This window comes from Anser anser (genome assembly GCF_964211835.1).
Source record: "Anser anser genome assembly, chromosome: 2".
NCBI classification, from domain to species: domain Eukaryota; kingdom Metazoa; phylum Chordata; class Aves; order Anseriformes; family Anatidae; genus Anser; species Anser anser.
The window spans coordinates 100,292,287-100,315,011 of NC_139721.1; the positions used below are offsets into that span (position 1 = coordinate 100,292,287).

Sequence of the window (22,725 nt, forward strand, 5' to 3'; positions counted from 1 at the left end):
GTGAGAAGAGGCCGACCCCCAGCTCCCCACATCTTCCTTTCAGGCAGTTGTAGAGAGCAATAAGGTCTCCCCTGAGCCTCCTCTTCTCCAGACTGAAAAACCCCAGTTTCCTCAGCTGCTCCTCACAGGACTTGTGTTCCAGGCCCTTCACCAGCTTCGTGGCCTCTCTCTGGACATGCTCCAGAATCATGAGTTTTTACTAACCAATCTCTTTAACTTAGGCTGAGGTCCCTAGCCACTTACCTTGCAAACCTTCATAAAGAATTAAACTAGCCTTTTATCACCTTTTTGGGGTGCATGCCTCATGAACTCTTCTCCCTTCTCTCAAATGATACCACAGTTAAAAAAGAGTATGCAGCTAATTACAGTTAAAGGGAGATCAGGAACCTCACCCCCACCAAGATGTCACCAGCCGGCAGAGTGGTGATAACCTGAATGTCTGCAAAGCAGGCTGGTGCTGCTAGGACTGGAAGGGTAGAGTGTTTCCCTTTGCAGACATAGATCACTGCTTCTTAAGTGCATGTCATTTTATTGCTGCCAAGATGGTAGGAGAAAAAACGCTTTGCACTTGGGTTCACGTGGCCCTGGATAATTCTGGCAGGCCGCCAGCTCCAAGAGGATGCACCACTTCCTTTCTCCCAATTAAAGCACCCCTGCCACAGTACAGAGGGGTCATGAACAGATATTGTGTATCAGCTTTTCCATAGAGGACTGGCAAACTGCCACTGCCTGGGCCCCCCTGTGAGGAAAAGGCATGTTTGGAAAGCTGCCATAGGCCTTGGCTGTAGTTAAAGGAGAAGCCGTGTATTTGGGAGGAAGGATGATATCGTGGTTAAGGTAAGCTCGTGAGGACTCCAGTGGTCTGGCTTTGATTATTCAGTCTCTCGTTGAGTTTTTGGGAGGCAAATCCCTTAGCTTTTCCGTAACGTAGATCAGCATTTGCTCAATGAAACATGTGCAAGCAAATAAACACATATGCTTCAAACATCACTTTTCCCTAAGTGGCTGGAATGTGTGCGTATATATACACAACGTATATAAATATGTCTGCAGCTAGGGAACTGAGGCAAAGAGAAGTTGAGCAACTTTCTTAACGGTAAGTTCACCTCTACAAACACTTTATTAGCTACTCGGGAAGAATTTGACGCCTAGCAACTGTACTTAATTCCGATTTATTGGGAGAGGGACGTTGCTATTCAGAAAACAAGTAGTAGCGTACACAATATTGCAACATACCACCTAACTTTTAAGTTACTTTCATCCAGCTAGCAAACTGACTCAAGATATTAGTATTAGTACCTAGAGTGAAGATTTGTAATCCACTGTAGATTTTAAAAGGAAATCCATTTCACGTGATTTTGTAATAAAATAAGCATAGTTTTAAAACATACTTTTTAGTAGGCATTTACTTTGAGAGGCTAAAATAATAACGAAAAAAATAATTAAGTGCTCTTTTCTTGCTAAGAACAGTCAGTCAATTAATAAACAGAACTCATATAGTCGTTAAATAAACTACTAATTTAACCAAATGCTTTATGTCTGTCTCAAAGGCCAAGTTTTCAAAAACCATAAGTAAGGCTAAGTACTCAAAGTGGATACACAAATTCAGTCTAGCCTCATACATGCAAAAGGCGTCTTTAGGAGTGCAAAAGAGAGAACTGCACACAGAGATGGACACCTGAAGACAATCTAATTTAGTATTTTGGTATTTTTTGAGTATGTGTTTTGCTGTTGTCACTGATGTACTTGATGTGGAATTCATTGTGTGACAAGTCATATCAAGATCTGTATGGTACGTTCACACTGCAAGGCTACATCACACTCCACTCTAAATGCAAAGCCCAGTCATCAGTCATGTTCCTCCCACACAACTTTTCTCCCAGGAGTTGTCCACTGAATTCAGTGGACCTGCTTGCTAATGAGGTGAAGAATAAAGCTGGTGGTTCTGGTGTCTACCCTTGGAATATCTTCACCACATAGGTAAGATCTTGTTTGCCTCCGACATGACTGATACTCACCTAGCAATTGGTTCATTTGTGCATATATTTTGCTAAGGAAGTTCTATGCTGCAGAAACAAAGAGAACGCCTGTGACTGAACTCTCAAAGATCTTTCAGTGCTGAGTTCTGGCAACTTGAGTTTAATGAAAGCAGGAACTTCTTGCAGGATAGTAACTTAGTACAGTAACTTGCATGACAGATGTTGCAAGCATACTTTTAAGTGTAATCGAAGAGCAAATTAGCCAACATTAAAACCCATAAACACTTCCAAATAGTTTAAAAATCTTTTCCTATTGCAAAATTTTACTAAGTAGTTTATTTTAAAAAAAAGTCGTAGAATGAACATAGCCATCATCCAAAGTTCATCTCTGATTACCAGTCTCAAAAACTGGAGAAAACACAATGTCTGTTGCAGATATGTCTGGACAAATTACTATAGACTGATTTCTTGAATTTCAGCAGGGAACAGGACAGCAATTAGATATATCATTCCTGAAAGTGCAATTAATTTAAGATATATCTCAATCCGTGCTTTCCATTTCCTCTTCAAAGAAAAAAAGAAAAACTGATGAAGTATTTCTGGCTTTGTTTGAAAACCAGAGATTAAATGTTAAAGACTATTTCTGGAATCAATAAAAAGTAGCTTTACAATTGTATTTTGATATATTTGACCTGCCAAAAATATTTGAATGAAAGTTGTACTATGCCCATAATTATCAGAATAAACAACTTCCATGGGTTTAGCTGAACCAGGAGGAAATGGCTATGATTGGTGTAAGTCATAACACAGCATTTCCTACTGTGACACCAAGCTTGAAGAGAGAATTCAGACTATGTAAGTCACATTTTCTCTTGTTCTTGGCATTTGGGTATGAGGGATGCTAATGGCTTCCAGTAAACACACATGTTGTGTTCCAGCAGTGGGGAACCTTGGAACCTTAGGTTCTTATTTGCAATTTTTCATTCTACACACATATTCTTTTTTCTGGTTTGGGCTCCTGAAAAAGATAGCTATCTTTTTTCTTTTCAGAAAGACGTTCTGAACCACAGCCTGACCTCTCTCTTGCTAGTGGATTCAATTTGTTCTTGCAGTGCCAGGATGAGAGCTACATTAGCTGCAATGGCTGTGATGTTCCCAAAGTGTCCTGGCAAGCACTGCTCCCATTTGGAGGATGCTGGGACCAGAGTGAATGCTCAGCCACAATATTATTATTGTTGTACATTTACATAGACCATTTTATCCAGAAAGATAACAAAGGCATTTCACAAGTACTGGACACACACCACCACTGAAATGTTGCCAGCCTTGCTCTCGAGGGTGTTGAACAAATATTACATGGCAGCCAGCAAACCCACTAGGGAAGGCAGTGTTTTGGCTACAACAGCAGCATTAACCATTTACTTGGCTAAGAAAAAATAAAACGTAAAGATGTCCAAACCCAATTTTTCCTGTGACATATAGTCAAAATCCAAAAATCACTGCAAATCATCCAAGCAATCTACTGAAAAGCAAACAGATAATAACAACTACCCCCCCAAAAAAACAACACCCACAAATAAACAAAAACAAACAAACAAAAACCCCATAACCAAACATTTGAGTCACTGCTGCCTGAATACAATCCCTTTTGGTCTTAGGTGGGTAGTGGGTGTCTAAAAATATTTAATAATACTCAGTGTAGTCCAGGAAAAGGAAACAAAATAAAACACGCCTTAGACTGTTCTCTGAGAACATAAATCTCAAATGATCCACCTAATTTCTGCCTGGTGAAATTGTTGTTATTTATACTTATAACCAACCATTTTCACTGCTCAACTCCCTCAAGGTTTCCTAGCTGCTATAAATAATGAAGATCCATCCATGTTTGGGAGATAATATGGGTTTGATTTTGAATCACAGAACCTATTTATCACCTGACTGCCTTACTATTATTACTACTGCAATAGGATAATACTGAAAAAGCTTAATTCTAGACCTATTGAGCCTAAAATATCAAAAAAAGTCAAGTAGTTCCCCTGATAAGACTACGCATCCTATAGCAAATTAACAATTTCCATGAAGAAACTACATAAATGGGTAAGATGTGGGACATAACAACAAAATGAAATGTTTATCAGAAACACTTCACAGAATGCAGCAAAATTTGAGACGTATAGAAACAGGAATTTCAGAAAACATGAATGAATTACAGGTTTTGCATTTTTGATGGACAGTTGAGACAGGTATACAGTATGTAGCTCATACAGGTAAGATTCATACTTTTCTAAGTGAGACGATCTGAGAAGTGAGAGAGGATAAAGCAGGATGGAAACTCGGAAGAAAGTGTGAGAAAGAAAAATAAAAAGGAGAAGTATAGACCTCCCTTAATGAGTTCTTAGGCAGCTGTAGCATGCATCTACATCTCTACTAGGGAAGACTTTTGTGCACTTTGAAATCCACCCTTCCCATCACCAGACCCTGGTAAGTGCTCTCACAGCAAGTTGAGCCAACTGCCTTATTTATCTGAATTATTATGATTCTTAAAATTAAAGCATCATCACAGTAAACACTGGTTTATTCTTGGAACTGCATGTACAGAAAAGAAGAAGCACGCAAGTTATGAACTGGTGCCACAACTTTCATCAAAGATATAGAATGCTACTCAGTTTCAACAGGTTTCTCTGATCCCAGCTCTGCCACCTACATTTGATGCTATACAGCTGCGATAACGGTTGGGTTGCACCTAGCTGGGAGGCTTTTTCAGCAAAAAAAGGTTTTTCATGGAAAGACTATATGGGAGGACATATGTATGTATTTCCTCAGGTAGAAGAAAGCCAAGCCTCTCCTCTACACTAAAATCCGAAGAGGTTTAGTGCCTATGCTTCTCTGTGGGGAAAACAAACAAACAAAAAACCCCCCCCACACACAAAAAAAAAAAAAAACACACCATGTTTTATTTCATTATAGAGCTACTATTCCAAAACCTGGCCACCAGGAAAGGGGGTTTGTACAAACTGGCCAGGAAAAGGCAATTAGCCTTTGCTACCTGAGCTGTGGCTTGTAAGACAGGATACAGAGCAACCACTGGCAAAGAATAAGTGGAGGATTTGGGGTTTGTTTTGTTTTTGTTTTTCTTTCTCCCCCGCCCCCCCCCCCCCCCCCCCCCCCGCTGGAAAATCATGAAATGTATGTTTTGGCCCACTATTTAAAGCCTTAAATGTTTGAGGCCCTAAGTAAGAAAAAGTGTCTCCTTCTAAAAAGGGGAAATCAGTGGTTTCTACTATATAGGTGAATTTCAGTTAGCCTTCGTTTGCTTCAGATATTTTCTAAACACTCAAACAATATGAGGTAATGACAAATACTACATGTAGGGTAGTTCCTTCAAATGTTCCTTTAAAGATGCTTGTACAGTCACAGGAAAAAGTCAAAAGGCTTCTTCAAGCAGTATGCCCAAATGCACCCTTAAAAAATGCTTGGGTTTGTCTGGCTTTTTTAATTTTAAATGAAATATGAAGTTCAAACAAACAAACAAAAAACTAACAACTTTGTATTTCGAAGCTTCTGCCCCTGAACAAGTGTTAGGGAACAGCACCACCCATGCAGACAGCCTCTGCTTAAGTGACGATTTTGCGAGTCCAGCACTTAGCAGGATTCAGAAGAAGCCAGTTCAAAGCCTGGACGAACTGTAACCTCAATAACTGAAGAACCGTCTTCACAATATCCCTCCTGAAAGCTAAAGAAAGTCTTCAAACCCTTTTTTTTTTAGACAAAAAGCAAATAGACATTACGTGCAGCACATACTAAAAGGCAGGAACCCTCTGGATAAGCAAAAACCAACATATGTGTGTGCTATTCTGCTTGGTCTTCTCCTGTCTGCAATCCTGCCAAAAATCCAAGGTTTGGAGAAGAGCGTCTTACCATATAAGGAACATCCATAGCATTCATAACATCAGTTCTTTGCCCCAGGAGTGCAAAAGCCATAGAATAGTGCTACAAACCTCATTTTATACAAATTAGAGCTCGGATACCATAGGGACAGGCTCAGCTCAGAAATAAACTTAATGTCTAGTTAAATAACTTTAGTTATAAGTCTAGCTCCTGTGTTAAACATGTCACAGAGAAATATGAATGCAACACCTCTGCTTTGCAAATCACTTCCACAACTAGCTCCACATACCACTCAGCTGCCCCAACATCCATTCTGACACCCCCTGACACATCCCCTCCTTGACATCCTCTGAGCACAAACCACTTTTTTCTTTCTGTGCACTTAGTCTAAAACAATATGGATCAACGTTAGTTCAAATGCAGCACTACTATAATTAATCGAATATTTATTGTGGTATAATGTAATATTTATTGTGCTACAATATATTACACTTCAGTTTTTCATTCGCACAGTGTATGCCAATTTTCCCCTGGTTTACGTGTGCATAAATCCACCAGACCTGAACAGGACCTTGCACCCATGCATGGCTGCAGCCTGGCAGCTGAAGGGACTGTGCATGGGAGGGCACTCCCCAGAATAATCCAGCCATGACCACCTTTTTCCTTCCTGAACTGTTGCCAGTACTTATGAGTGCTTAAGTTGCCATGAGCTCAACCAGCACAGGGATAGTTGGCCTGAAGCAAACCAGCCTCCTCCCCTGCTCCACTCTCCACAAGCATCTGGAGGCCACCAAAAAGGTGCAAGCCAATCTCTGTGGGTAAAAAGCTAAATTTATTACTGTAGGCATTAGCATGAGAGCCCCTCCATCTCCTCCTGTGTATGGGAGACCATGGGCAAGGCACAAGCAGGGATTGTGAGCTGTGCACTGGACAAACCAGTAAGAACAGGCACATGTCCCCACAGACACCTGTGCAAAGGCATCCAGAGCAGATGAACACCATATGAACAATCAAAAGCGTTGGGGGTAAAATTGGGCTATCCAACAAAATATACAAAAAAAATAAGGAAACTCCTGACAGTCTGCATTATGCATGGCACCTTGTGGAAGTCAGGGAAATGCTGCTTCACCCCCTCTGAATCTGTATGCATTTAAACCAGAGGAAACGTGGTGTCTACATGAAGTACTAAAATAAACGAGCAGAGAAGCAAAGCCAGTCAAAAACTAATCAAGCTCATGCTAAAGGGCTTGTTATGTGTGTATAAACATGGCTGTGGTCTTGCATGTAAATAAATAAGCTTTCACTGAAGTGAAATAACCAGGCCTTTAACATCATTTCCATTGACATGGGCCCCTAAGCTGGGCAATTTTAGATCTACAAATAATGAAACAATTACCATCCTCATCTTACGGTATGCACAATAACTTTATTTTGATTCAAAGTAGGATTTAGGGCTGGAATTTCCCTGAGAGCTCATTCCTGCTAACACCATTAATTCAAGCAGTATGTAACATGAAATGTTTACATGTACTGCAATATTTTTTTGCAACTGCAAGTAGCTCCTCACTCCATCTGTGAAATGCTGTTGTGTTGAAGGACTTGCCTGTTGTGTTGCAACACTCAAGGCACAATCGACTACACAACGAGAAGGTACCTTCCACGCCAAGCTGAGACACAGGTGCTGCTGCCAGCACTCAGTTCCCCGATAATGGGTTTGCTACAGCTCCTACTTTGTTTTTTTGTGAACTGTTACCATCCAGGACCACGGCCAAGCTCTAGTTAGTTTCTTAATAAATATACAATTTAATTTGTACTCGTCCTAAAACGTGTGTCATTTCTAGTTCTTGCTACTAATTCTGCAATGCCCCAAACTCCACCTAATTCACCACTGTTCTTTCATTCCACAATTAAAAAACAACAACAACAAAAAAAACCTCTTCTAATGTAACTTTTCTTGGACTTTTTCAAACATGAAACTTAGGCATGACTGTAGGATATACTTGGCCAATTTTGTCTAACAAATATTTACAATCAGACAATTAAGATTCTTCTGTAGGATTGCAACTTTCCCATGTCAGTTTTATCTTAGACAAGTTTAATATTGCCAGTAACATTAATAAATAGAGAAAACAGTGAGTGCTAAGTATTACTTCTATATTTTTATGACCCAAAATAAGATTTAAATGAAAACACTGGCTGATACTAGCAGCTACACACTTTTAATCACTTTTCTTTAAAAGAAAACCATAAGTTACTGGCTACTTAAGCAATCATGCAGCTCAATGGAGTGCAGCTGATGAAGCCTGGCTTTTACTGCCATCTCTGCCATAGGACTCTGGGTATGCCATCTCACCTTGCTTTGCTACACCATTTTAACATCTGCATACAGCAGAAAGGGCTGTAAAAGACTAGAATTAATTGTACTTATTTATTCTTGTCACTCAGAACTTTCACAAAAAAAACTTTCATGAAGCAAAATGTCAGCATCTTCATGAGTATTTGAACAATCCTGATAACATTCAAAAGGGCTCAAGTCTCAAGATGACACCAGAGAACAAAGTATTGTATAAAGTCTAGTACAGACCAACAAATCAACTTGTGTCAGATTCTCATGAAGACTCATGGTGAAAAGTGCTACTCTTCTCACCTTGCACGTTTTCAAACAGTTCACCAAGTGCCTTTATACCTTGAGAAAATGCACCTTTTTCCAATCTCATGATTGGTCTGCCACCATAACTGCGCAATTTCGTGGTTTTCTTTTTTTTTTTTTTCCCTGCTTTCTGCCACAGAAAGCAAAAGCATTTCCCATGTTCCAGAAAAATAGAAATTACAAGATATTCTGGAGTCTATAGCCTATTGTAAAGAATGCTCTATTTTGACCTGGCCAGTATATGCTTAAAAAATCTTCAAAATTGACTATATAATGTTTAAAATTTATAATCCATGTAAAAGCTAAATATTCTATGAAGTAGATTTATAATCTATAACAGCTATACAAATATCTGTATAATATAGAGCTAGAATCTCATGACCAGTTTTTGGCCCAGGTCTGTAAATCTGTTTTACAGCCTTCCCACCTGCAGTGACATATCCTTTTGCAGCCCACTGTGGCTGCGACCTACAGTCCCGACACAGCCGGTGAGCAAAGCCTGCAGCACACATGCTGCTCAACATTGTGAACTGGGCTCCTGGACCTCTGCCACGGGAAGCAAACTAGGGTTGGACTTGTTCCCACGTGTGCATTCAAGATTTACGTCTCTCAAAGACAGTCCCTGACCTTGACCATGACCTTTTAAATTTATGGGTTGGTAAGACAGAACTGAGGAATGAAAACACTCAAAGCTCCTTAGCCTTTATACTTACCACACCAGATGGCTGTTGCTGAGTGTCAGCATCAGCCCAGCTTTGCCATGTAACCGTGTCTGGGTACAAGAATTATGTCTTATCAGAGATTGTGTGAAGGTTGGCTTTAACAAGTCATGGCACTTTTTGCTCTGGTAATGCATTTTACTCATCTGGAACTCTTTCTCTGAGAGATCTAAAAGAATTATTCCTAGATACTGCTCTCCTCCAGGCCTTTACCTCTTGAAAGTGGTAGCTACAAAGTGGTTCTTGCTAGGCATGCACCCGATGTTTTAGCTGGTAAAGCAAAACTGACCTGATTTTCAGGAAACCCTGTTGACATCAGTGTGCCTCAGTCATCAGAAAACCATGGAGATGTACCATATATCTGAGTGTGAGATAACGGCAGGTTTCTAGAGGGATCCTCCTCCATCTTGAAACTGTAGTGGAGGTTTTAAGTTTTAATATTCAAGCCCCAAAGAATCCACTTTTCCACTTCTCTCCATGAGGAGTTTATCCCTGTCCCTCACAAAAGCCTAGATATGAAAGTATTTTTGCTGGCAGACAACTTCTGTAATGGAGTGGACAATTATTTAGTTCCAAAAGCAAATGGATATTAAATGCATGGACAAATTCAAGCTTTTTTCCTAGGACTAGCCTCAGTGTTTACGCTGCATCTGTTACCTTACCTTCCATAACAGCACAGCCAGCAACAGGAAGATGAGAATTCCCACCAGCAAACTGATGGCAATGATCCATCCGACAACATACCCACGAGGCTCCAGATTGTGTAAAGCCTCAAAGACCACCTACAAAGCAATTAGAAAGAGATATTTTTATGATTGGAACTTGCATCGTTTTCTCTTGTACTCATCTTATTAAATATATTGGATGGTGGCCTCACTGATCATATTTCGTCTGTCAAACAAATATGGAATGTGCCCTTAATTTCATGCTTTCTGTCTATTTTTTGCAGGGATTTAAAGCTTTCAAGTGGAATTTGAGTAGCCATGTGCTCAATCCAAAGGATATCAGAGCCTTCTCCAAAATAACCCTTACTCTTCCAGCTCTTCCATCCCATTCCAGGCACTGAGCTTCTTCTGGTGCTGGGCCACCAAAAGTGCAGTTTTGCATGAAAAACAGCAAGCCTTGGAGTGGCAGGGATTGACATGACACCTTGCAGGGTCTGCCTTAATTATCATGTTCCCAGCCCCACAGAACACCCCAATGCTTCACATGAAACACTCATGTATGCTAAGCGTGTTAACTTTTTTCACACACACACACAAAAAGGGACAACTTGCATATATCCCTATTGCATATGTATAGTCCCTGCTGTGCTTCACAAGATGCATTGTAGGAAAAGACGGAAGGGCACGTGCAATCGTGAGTTCTTCTGGGAATGCAAAGAGCAGTCCCCTGCTGTTCTCTTCTCTCTTTTTGTACAGCATGTATGACAGGGAAATACATCCTACAAAGTGCTCTCCTTAACTGCCTGCTCTAAGAAGAAAATGGGAGCAGATTATACCACAGGTATACACTGTGTGAATTTCCAGTCTCTTGTTTCAATCAAAATCAGCTCCTCAGTGGAAAACTCAAAAAGAGTTGTCAGTGTTGGCTATTTCTTTGTTAAATTTTGCAATTTAATATCCAACAAATGCAGAGAGGCTTTTTTTTTTTTTTTTAAGGTAGTACACGTTTGCTTTATCTGGCTTTGGTTTGATTTGCTTTGGAAGGTAAAGTAGCGAGTTTTCCTCCCTCCTTCATAAACCTCATCTTTGCTGAAAAACATCCAAACCCTTTCACAGATAGGAATTGTTAAATCAATGTTTTAAACAAAACAAAACAACAACAACAAAAAAAGGTAGTTAAAAGCACATGAAAATCCAGGAGTTAGAGTCAGATACAATTATGCAACCCCAAGTTGGAAGAGGCCGCAAAAAGGCTCTGGGTTCTCCATCCTTGTAGGTTTCCAAGCCTCAGGCAAAGCCATGGGGATCCTGAGCTGCTGTGGGCAACAGTCCTGGTTTGAAGAGGAAATGGGAGAAGATGGCCCCTCAGAGGTCCTTCTAACAGACATTTCTCTGTTTCTATAAGCATACCCAACTTCAGCAAACACCCCCAAAAATTAAAGGCACAGATGTGACAGAAACAAATGGATTGGGCTACATTTTGTCATGGTGCTCCCATAAAGAAGTACTCATAAAGATCCTTCATCTCAGTTTCACAGACTAACGTTGATTAAGACCACAACTTTCCTGCTGGAGGAATTTGAATACAGCTGATTCACATGCACTGCTTTTTCTGTCAATGAGACATTGTCAGGTATTTGATGACAACAAGAAATGAAAACAACAAATAGACAGGAATGCTACTATACATAGATAGCATTTTCCAAACATGTTCATATAACCAGTACTACAATGCTCAAAATAGCTCTCAAACATGGACCAGTTCTCTGAGAAAAACAATCATTTTAGCATTTCATACATCAGCACAAGGCCTTTGTCAAGCTTTTTAAGATATCTTACTGAACAGAGAAAGTTTCCTAGGCAGCAGAGTCTCCCTCAGAGCCAAGACTTACATAAGGGAAATACCAGACGGAGAGATCAAAGACAAATCTTGTGCCTTCCTCCTATTTCTGAGCCAGCTTGGAAAGATGACCTGATGTGGCAGTCCATTTCTCACAGAGGCTACGGTTAGCATCCATCTTGCAAAGACAAGTCAGATGACTATTTCTTAGATGATAAGGCAATAATGTTATTTTCCTTTAGGACTCTAAAGGAAAAAAAAAACAATAAACTTCTAACAGATTACACACTGTCATCTTCAGTGAAAGGAGACCTTTTAAACAGTCACTGGATGCAAGATGAGGTGGTGCCTTCTCTCCACTACTCGGGGAGTAAATGTTAACATAACACAGCCTCCAGCACAGTAGACCTGTACCCTGTGGTGCCAAAAGATAGACACAGTAAGAGCTGCAGAGAGCAAATCATACATCATCTCTACAGCAAAAGCCCCACATCTGGGGCTTCAAGTGCACTGGCTAGAATAGCTTGGCTCTATCTTACACAGTCACAGATCAAGCTATCATAACTGAGAGAGCTGAGAGTAACAACAGCTTCTTATCAGTTTGCCTTCTAGCAGTCTGGAATCAACTGACAGGCACAAAAAATACCCTGTTCATGGCTTTGTGGTTTGGAAAGGAGCAGAGATGTCATGCATTTTAATGCCCTTATCCCTCTCAAGCCATCAAAAACTGCCTGCATTAATATGCAGTCACAGCAATGAGTTTTGCTGAAGAAACAAACAAAACAAAGCAGCCAAAAAAACACAAAACACAAAAATGAACAAACCAACCAACCAACCAAGTCCCAAACCAACCAGACCGGGAGCATCTGGTTTGTGTTCATCACATGCTGGGAGTGTCAGGGAAGAATCAGTACAGTAAGTGGTGGAAGGGAGGGAAGCAAGTCATCCTGGAGAGGAGGAGGTTGAAGGCAGAGACGGTGATGTCACTGAAAAGAAATTCGCAAGCCACTGCCTGCCATTGGACCTGTGGACCATTGCACAGCCTCTGAAAGCAAGCCTTGATCAAACTTGGCCTCCTCGTCCCAGCCACTGCAGCAGAACAGCCCCTGTGGGGCAGCTGACAGGACAGGGAGCACAAGGCAGTGCCTAGCCTAGCGTACATCCCACAGCCATGACTTGTGGAGAAGATGGGAGTGATAACAGGGACTGATGCAGAAGGATAAGGGGTTGTGTGTGGGAAAGCATCTGAGAGGGCAGTGGGGGCGGCAGCCGTCTGGTTTGGAGAAAGTACATGCAACAGCCATAAAATATGGAGTGGATTATAGGCTTGTTTTCAGCCTCTGACCAAACGCCAGGGAAAGGCCACAAAAAACACAGTTGTCTTGACAATGTATGAGGAGTTTTAGTTTCATATTTATCATTTGCATTTCACGCTGTACTAGTGGGATCTGAAAGCAGGAAAGCCTGGGAGGCAGCTTAGTCCGCCTTTTAGCTGCAGGTAGCTCAAGTGTCAATCAAGTTTTACACAACGTAATTGCCCTGCTGTAAATTAATGGAGAACTGCACCCTACCAGCGACTTCTAAAAGGTTGAATGTGTATGGACAATGGCATCTTCTACCTGTGCCAATCACTTGTTATATTCTGATAGTCTTAGTGAATAAATCAAAAAGGATCAGATATGTTTTCAGTGTCTTATTTCAGTAAAGTACATAGGCAAGAGCTTTACAACCTAACTGAGCAGGAAATCCAAAAATACCTGAAGTTCATACTACGCTTAAGCCCTTAGCAGAATAGGAGCACGTTGTTGCACTGGGACTCAGGAAGACAAGAAACATAACTCAGCAAATTTGGTTAGAAATGAGTAACTGTAAAATGTTCCTTTCTCCCTCCTAAAAAGCATTTCTTTTTGCTTATCCACACTGATTGAATTTTATGTGTTTGTATCACGAAGCCCAGCACCAGGAGAGGCATGGGTTTATCAAAAACACTATTTTATTTCTGTATTATCACCCAAAATATTTCTGGTGTTTCAAACCACGCTGCACTGCTGGCGGACTAGTCTATTCAAGTGCCAGTATACTTGAGGGGACTTCCAGTAAAGACATAATTCTCACACACATCCGTACACATGTGTATATGCACATTATATCTATAGTATGTGTTATCTATAAATATTTACATTTACTAACAAAAAACTTGGAAGCTCTTGAGGAATACAGACCTGAAGTATCCTTGCTACCTGTTTGTGTCTAACACCATGAAATTATCTGTATTTTGTTGTTTTTCTGTATAGTTCTGTTCCTTTACTCAACTCTGTGTTTCAACCTGCTAGACTGCACAGTAAAGACAAAACAATCTCTAAAGGGATTGTTACAGTAACAGATGGAAAGGTAAAACAAGAAAACAAAAACAAAGCCCAGTGAAAACAAAAAGGCTGCAAATAACCTGCTAGAAAGGGGGCTTCGCAGCTTCTGCAAAAGGCTCACATCTGGCTTCAGCCAGGCTAGGTAGGATGCTGTATCCGTCTCAAAGGTAAGCTGGAGAGAACAGGTGCCTAAAATGCTCAGTACGTCTAAAAGGCAAGGGGGTGAGGGTAGTGGATTGCTGAGAAGAGGAGGTATTTCCATGTGCATTAAAAAAGGCTGGGATGTCCCATCCAGATTCAGGCAGAGTACCGCAGCCTGCTCCTTCTGATCCCAACATGGATAACAGGCCAATGGTAGGAGTCTTCCAAGTTCAGTCTCAGGTAGACAGCTAAAGCTTAGGCTTGGAAATACGCATTTAAATCATTCTGCATATATATTTATGCATATAAAGACCTCTCAGAACATGCTGTAGGTCTTCATGCAATAAACTTTTATCATTTTTTGTTTTTGCTGTTTTCTGTCAAATATATTTGCATATCATCACAAACATAAATCCTGAACAAAAAAACACTTGCGTGTGTTGCATTAATCCTGGGGTGACTGGTCAGAAAATGAGAGAACAGTGAACATTACCCAGGAGGAGAGAACGGTTCAAAGGCTTAATGAAATGTACATGTGCTGAGCCTAAAACTAGACAGCTTAAATCAGCAGCAGGGAACCTGCAGCTTTTTACAGGGCATTTTGCTGCAGGAACTGCGTGCATTTTAGTTGGGGCTCTCCCTTCATTTACTCAGCTTTGCATTCTCTCACTTTGACAACAGACACTTGAAGGTATTTAGCAGGTTTGGACATAGTGAAATCCAGTCTCTTCATCCCTCCACACCAGCATTCACAGAAGGCAGTTGTTTTGCTTCAGAAGAGCACTCCTGCACAAATGCAGAGCACACAGGACGTGAACCCTTGGATCTGGTATTTGACCACTGTGGTCTCATGGAACTTACCGTTGGTTTTGCCTCACATGCACAGAAGAAAAGAGCCAAACCTTCGTGGAAACCCAAATGCTTGAGAAAAGAAAGTATGTCTCCTGAACGCATCATGCATCAGTTTCAGCCAATATATACTCATGTTAGTACAACTGTCATCACAAAGAGATATCTAAACTCTGTTCACCTTCATGTGACTTATCCAGTATGAATTTAAGTAGTCTAATGTAAACAGAGAGAGAAAATACATTATCCCAAATCACATCAAACCATATCCAAATCCACAGAAATTATTTCTGAACATTTCATTTCAAAGACTGCCTGGTACCCAACTTACAGATATTTACATAAGCTTTTGCATCTCCCTTAAAAGTAGGGTACTGGAGTTCATGACAAAACTGATATTTATATGGGTGGTCCTGCCACCATTGGTACTTCTTAAACTAGCATCTTAAATATAATTCACCCTTTTCCTTTTGTCTTCTATATAGATATTTTGCACTCTGGTATTATACACTAAATTGTAAAAGTGCCCAGTGAAGTAAGGGCAGCTGGTTCTAAAGGACAGATTAAATAGGTTTAATAAGTTTACATTCAGTTGTAGACAGCAAAGAGACCTTTTCAAATTTACCATGATAAAGTCTCTAAGAGAACGTGTTTCACTGTTAGGGAACACTTTCATAAACAGACTCAAAGGAAGTCTATGCACAACTGTTCAGAAGGAGCTATTATCCAAACGGATATGGTACAGCAGTCTGTGGTCAATGAAAAGAAAACATAATGGGATTTTTAAAAGGAAGGGAGGAATATGAACAAAGACATTTTCTCTCTCCTGTTTCTACTTCCAGCGGAATAGCTGTGGCTTGCAACAAGTATTGCTCCCTTCTTCATTCCACAAGAAAAGAGAGCAGGGAAAAAAATGAATACCTTGAGCCAAACCACATCTAAATTTTTTCCCTTAACATGACTGTATGCAAAACATACAGCAATAGAGAAGCCAACAGACATATGGAAATAGCATAAAGGAGAAAGCAAATAGCACTCACATTAGAAAAGACTTTAAATTACAAATTGATGTTACATGGCTACAACATCTCAAGCATGCTCCTTTACAGCTTGGGCTTCCCAGGAACTAGGAGCAAGCTCTTGTGTGAAGATTCATCTAGCTTTCCAGCACATACAGCGTACTTCATAATCATTGCAACTCAAGGCTTGATGAAAGGCTTTCCGGGAACAGGAAAAGGATAATGTTGTAGTTTTTATTTTTTTCCTCCAAGCATTAGATAACAACAACATACAGCAGAGCTTACATTCCTGGATAAAAGCATTTCTAAATATTGAACATTAAATAGCAATCCCACACATTTGACACTGCAGCTATCATTCTGACATTCCAAAATCACTTACAAATCAAAATATCTGGCAGAGAGATCTTGGTTTCTCCTACTTCAACTGGTGCATGGGTATCACAGTCAAGTGTTAACTCAGTCATTAATGAAGTTTTGCCATAAATTTGCAAGATTGTGCTAGCTGCAGAACTAAAGAGATATCTAGCAATGCATTAGCAGTCAAGGCTGCAGGTCATTTATAAGGCACATTCCCAGGGAAGGCTAGATACATTTTTCAGGTCAGCTGCCAAGCCTATTTTTTTCAATGTTCTTTAGAATGATCCAGAAACCTGACAAAAAATAAATAAAACAGAAAGGGAAAATGGGGTCCTGTCATACAAAAGAATTTTTTTTTCCCTGACAGTTCTAATAAAATCAAAGGTTAAAAAAAGAAATGTGAACAAGGTTGCAGACATGATGATGGTGAAAGTGGTCACTGTAGCAGTGTCTCTGATTTCAGACTAAATATAGTAAGATGCAGGCTCAATTCTTTCTTTGCCTTTGGTGTTTAAAATCCAGTATCTCCTAGATGAATGCTCTAATACAGCATGTCGGTTTCTTTCAAAAGTGGTTTGAACTCAATACTCTCATACTAAAACCTCAAGAGTACTCACTTTAATGAAGCCTATGAGAGAATGGTTGTATGAGTTGGTGGTGATGACAGTCACTGAGAATAAGAAGATAACAGAGGTAGGACCTAGATTATGTTCCAAGAATACACGGTAAGAGGAAAAATTGAATTTGATCCTCATGTGAGATAGAAATAGGAAATGAAACTTATAAATTTCTCCAGGCAAAGAGAAAGCTGAATTTGAGTATGGCCCTCTGTCCAATTTTCATGCATAAGCATTAGGCAACTTGGTAGTAGGAAACCAAACTCATCACCTTCTTCTTCTTCAGCATAAGAATCAATATGGCCCTGTAGAGCTTTACTTACAGCCAAAACTACAAAGCAAATTCACTTTGAACTTCAGTATTTCCCCTTCGATTTTCAATCCAGCTTCATGCAGATTAACACAAAATGCAGTATCAGGTTGTACATGAATTCCACCAGCTCAGCACAAAGGAATAGTTCAATGAATCTCTGTAAATTTAGCCCTCCTTGCCCATTTTCACAGCTCCCAAAATATCATTAACATTTCTAAATATTTTCTATTGGCACATTTGAAAAAGCTTTGCTGGGGTTTTAAGACTCTACTAGTTTTTCAAGAAAAATCTGAATTAGATTAAAGCAGACATCAACCTCAGAGCAGGAAGCTAAATCTAATTTTGGCACAAATTCCTCATAGGCTAGTACAACACAGATTCTCCTACTCCACGTAACATCATTCACAATATTGTGGTTATCACAGTGAACAAAACCACAAAACCACAGAGGCAAGGCTGGCTGCACTGTTAGTCTAGCCAGACAAAATCTGGGCACTCTCACTGGCTAGCCAAGCCCATGCCCAGATGCAAATTCCAGTTTGCATAGTGCTGTTAATGATACCCAGCCCACTGGAATCAGAAAACTTTTCTCTTCAGGCTCATTTACTTACTGGCTTTTCTTCTGGACTCCCATTGGGCACCTCTACAACTCTGAGGTCAGGGTCCACCTGCACCCTCGCCCTTGTGACAAACTGGATGACTGATGAACTGTCCTGAAAAGAAAGAACAAGAAGAACTGCATTTGGGGTGGGGTGGAGGGAATCACCAAGAGACCTCAAAAGAAAAACATCAAACATTTGCCAGTGTGATAAATACATAGAGATAACATGCAGCGTAGGTTGAGTTGACAGTTAAGTACTATACTGGTTAAAAGCCTGCTTTGACAAAATATACTTTACACTCATAAAATAGACAGACAAAACAAAGCACATTATGTCAGGTTAGAATAAAATGAGGTATGTTGGACTTTAAACATAACATTCATATTTGAACTTTAAACACATCATTCATATTTGGCTGTTGTTTTTTTGTTTGTTTCCCAATTTTTACCACAAAAGCAAAAGACAGAACATTGCCAGTCACTACAGACAAGTTCAATATTAACCACCAAAAGTTCTATGTTTTTCAAATGAACAGAAAAAACATACATGAAAGCTGGGATAGACTCAAATATAACCCAAGATAAAAACTACTTAATTATTTGAATTTCTGCACTGCAAATATCTTAAATATTCAATGTATATCTCCCCATATTAATATATGTTTCTCTTATATTTTACTCATTGCATTTTAACAGACACGTTCCAAAAAATATTTTAATTCATAGGTTAGTCATTCAAATGCTGTTCACCCTGGGGAGGGTAGATGATAGGTAGCAAATGGCACATGTTGGTGATACTGATCCAAAAACATGGGTAAGCTTTGTATGTCTTTTAAAGGTGGGATGAATCCTGACTATTCCTAGGACCGAACTCCCCAGAAGCACATTTTACATGCTACTTGCTAACAAATACCTGAAACTTCTTGCCTTTCTTCTATCTTCTGCTTTCAAATATGGACAAAAAATCAGCAGATATGGTTGGTTCCAGCTGGTAAAACTCAGAGCTATGTATTGCTTTAGAAACTGCTCTCTAATAAGGAGTCCCTCCAATGTTTTTAATCTAGCTGCTATCAAAGACAGGTTTACTTCAGTAGGTCCATATTATCAGCTTTCTCCTCTGATTCTCTTATATGCTAATAATCTCACAACATCTTGCCATAACTACACAGTCAGCATTTTTTCGAAGTACAGAAAAACAGGGCAAATGCAGTAAATCACTAGAAATTTTAAAGATTTGCTATTTCATTCAGTGGCTTCACAGAAGACAGGAATCAACTTGCAACCATTTGTTTCTTGTCACAAACATCAAGCTCAGCATTAATATGGTTGTGATGCCTCTTCTTTGAATAATAATCATTTGAAGTAAAAAAAATTACAAAAAATTGCCACATCGCTGTTTACACAGAGGGAATGATAGATAGATTGTCACAGTTTACATGCACTTAGTCTACTTCTCATTTTTCAGAATAATAACTTTCAGAAATCAATTCAACTTTCAGAATTCCCTAGCCTTAACACCATGCATACAATTAAGGACCTCATTTGTTGTTTCTCAATGTATAAATTTCTGAACTTAATTTATTTCTGTCATAATGGGTAATGGCTAAGAACTAGGATTAACACCTCCATGCACACTTAATAAATAGATCTGTATTCTTTGACACTGTGATTTTTTTTTATAACACACTAGTAAACAGAAAGAGTAATGCATATCTCGAGTCTGCTGATGCACATAAGCATACTCGAGTTGGTATTTAAGACAAACGATGAAGGAAGCACATACCTTCTTCAGTATTTCAGTGTTCAGCAGCGTGTAAATACTTATATCACAAGACTCTGCTTTTGCTAGTGAACTTAAGTTGCAGCGTATAATCAAGCAGGACCTGCCTGGTCTTTCACAGTCCTATAGAAAATATGGAAAAAGCTGTTAGGCAAAGGAGGAAATCACTGAAAACTGTGTGACTGCAAACACTCCAGCTGACTGGACTCAATGATCCTTGGACACCAAAGATCCTTCACACTTGGGATATTCTATGATTCTATGACTAAAAGAGGCAAGGTAAGCTGCAAGGTAATCTGCTACCCAGATCTCCTGCGTTGAAATTGCAGCAGCTTTCAAGACTGAAGACAGCTAGGTACCAAAACCTGCATGAAAGCAAGGCAGATTAATTGCAGCATCTAAGATCCAAGGCAGGCTCTGAGCATGGCACAGGGCCCTGCAGCCCCACCTGCCTTCAGCAAAGTATGGGAGCAAGGGCTCTGGTTACCAATTGCACTCTGCCACTTCAGATACCTCCCCTTCCTTCTATCCATTTAAAAATCAGATAATTAAAATCACTGGATATCCCAAACATAACTAGGTATCCCCCCACATCAGTATTAGTTTATATACAGCAGCTGCTCTAGTCAACTGTATGCTTTAGTTCTTCATGCTGATCTTTGCAAAACATTTTGTAATATGCACTGTATGTTTAAATTTGTCACGGGTGGACTTACCAATACTTTTCTGCCAGACTTTGTGAAAAAAGCAAATATTGTGTGGAAAATATTTTCATTCTCTTGAGGAACAACACAAGGACTGTGGTTTCTGTGAAAAGAGCAGTTTCCTTTGTCCTGACCAACCTGCAAGCACAATTATACTCTCAATTATTATTCTGAATTACAATAAAAGACACAAGAAGACAGGATTAACCTGTCCAAAGAAGGCACCTACATCTGAGTTGGATGTCTGTACTCATATTAAGAGTCAAAAAAAGACAAGCCACATACCAATTTTAAGTCAGTTGTGTTGCCCTTTGTACTACCTTTCTTTCAACTGTATCATTTCATGCTTTGGCCATCTTGACATTTTCACAGTTTTTATCAGAACACATGAACAAAATGAAATCTTTGTGTAAATGCACAATCCTGGACACCACATCTGTTCTCCTACCTTCAGCATAAATAGTACAAAAATAATGAAAAAAAAAGCATCTTTAGCTTATTCACTTGTCTAGAAAAACAGATGAAGCTAGTGAAGTGTACCAAGGTTTGATAAAATGATCTTCAATCAAGATAACCTTCCACTAGAAAATCTTTCTTACATTTTTCTGCTTATGAATATTTACTGAAGAAAATCTACTGGAATTTAATACAATTTATGACAATAAAGTATCAGCAAATTTCCCCTGTTCCCCATCCTTAAAAGCTGTGAGGGAGAGTTTTTGCCACAAACCACCAAGTGATATTCTTGCGTATCTTGCTGTTAATGTCCCCACATCCTCTACTCTGAGGATGAAAACTTCTGTCTTACTTAAACCATAAATGTTTGAAAGAGGTAAAAAAAAAATTGCTACAGTTATGAAATTACTGCGTGCTCTGCATCCAATTGCACATTAGCAGTTCTTAGCTGAGTTACCCAAGGTGTTGCCAAAAAATAAACACAGGTTTATCTAGATTTTAAATGCTATCTTCCAGACAAGTGATGGCCATGTCTCTTGGTAGGATGTAGCTTTTCTGCTTCACTGGCCCCCAAACTCTTCATAATCTGTTCTTTGAAGTATGTATTCACAACCTGTCTTTACACAATCTGTTCTTACATTCCCATTAGATACAGACACAAGTAGCTACCCAACATTTACAGTCTTCTTGGGATCAACTGAAAATTAAGACTATGATGTTCTGTACTTGTTCAGATCATCTGGAATGAGTTTTCTTTATTTATTGTATCTAAGAGATACACAAAGCACACTGACGTTTATTTTCTTTGAACTTTCACATGGGAATTAGATCCAGATCTACCAGAAGGTTTATGTTAAATCAAGAACAGCAGAGTCAAGATCTATTCAGTACCTGCTCTTTCTTCCTGAAAATTTGAATTACCAGACATTTGGACAGATGTCATTAGATTCATGCAAGAGATATAGAGAGAACAGTATGAGCTTCTGCACTATCTGAGCTTTTGGCGTGCTTTCTAAATAGTCTTTCTTTACATCCTGTATAAACACAGTGTAAGAACAAGCTAAAGCAGAAATATCTCAAAAGACTGAAAGTAATTATCTGACATGAAGCAACATAAATCTGGTCCTCTCTCCTCTAAATGATTAGATTTTCTAAAACTGAACCTTGGACACACCTCATCCTTTTCAAAACTCTAGCTGAAACAGAGAAAGCCACCCCCAGGGGACTAAAACTGAACATGGAAATGCCCTTCCCTCTCTGCCAACTATGCAGCAATCCTGTGCAAGGCAGCTATTAAATTTAGCATCTTGGTCTGTGTCAGGAGGGGCACATGCAGGACCAAGTACCTGCTGTCTGTCACCTGTGCTGTTTGTTCTGCAGCAGAGCAGTGGCTCACTGACAGCCTGTTTTAGTAGCCAAAGGTAGAGGCCGCTTCTTACATGGAGAAGGTAGACACTACTATTTGGTTAGCAGAATTTGGGTGAATTCCACCAGGCAGCAATTTCATATTCAGGCGCAATCTGTTTATCTGCAACCAATCAGCATATGTTGACAGCCAGTGGGCAGGAAAGGATGTAATGCAGCTGAGAAGCTCTCAGGTTCTTTAAGCACTCTTAGAAACGCCAGAGCCACAGAGCTAGGAAAAAGATAACAAAAGCCTCAGAAATGTGTGGACCATGTGGAGGTAGGATGAAATCTAGCCTTCCCAAAGGACTGGCCACTGTTGTTTGATTGTTTTTGTTAGGATGGCTGTCAGTCATTTAAATTTCCTCTCTCTT

At 39.7% G+C, this 22,725-nt stretch overlaps 1 protein-coding gene across 3 annotated transcripts in view; it reads right to left on the reverse strand.

The window, feature by feature from the left end:
- Positions 1–22,725, reverse strand: part of ITGA9 (integrin subunit alpha 9) — a 217,515-nt gene that overhangs the window by 10,938 nt on the left and 183,852 nt on the right. Inside the window, exons 24-27 of one of the 3 annotated variants that reach the window (XM_083824914.1) lie at positions 20,504–20,629; positions 19,791–19,910; positions 18,018–18,119; positions 9,899–10,018 (exon numbers count right to left, since the gene is read on the reverse strand). In XM_083824914.1, coding sequence (XP_083681040.1) covers positions 9,899–10,018; positions 18,018–18,119; positions 19,791–19,910; positions 20,504–20,629 — 468 coding nt within the window. The other 2 variants (XM_083824916.1, XM_083824915.1) reach the window with 2 other exon arrangements.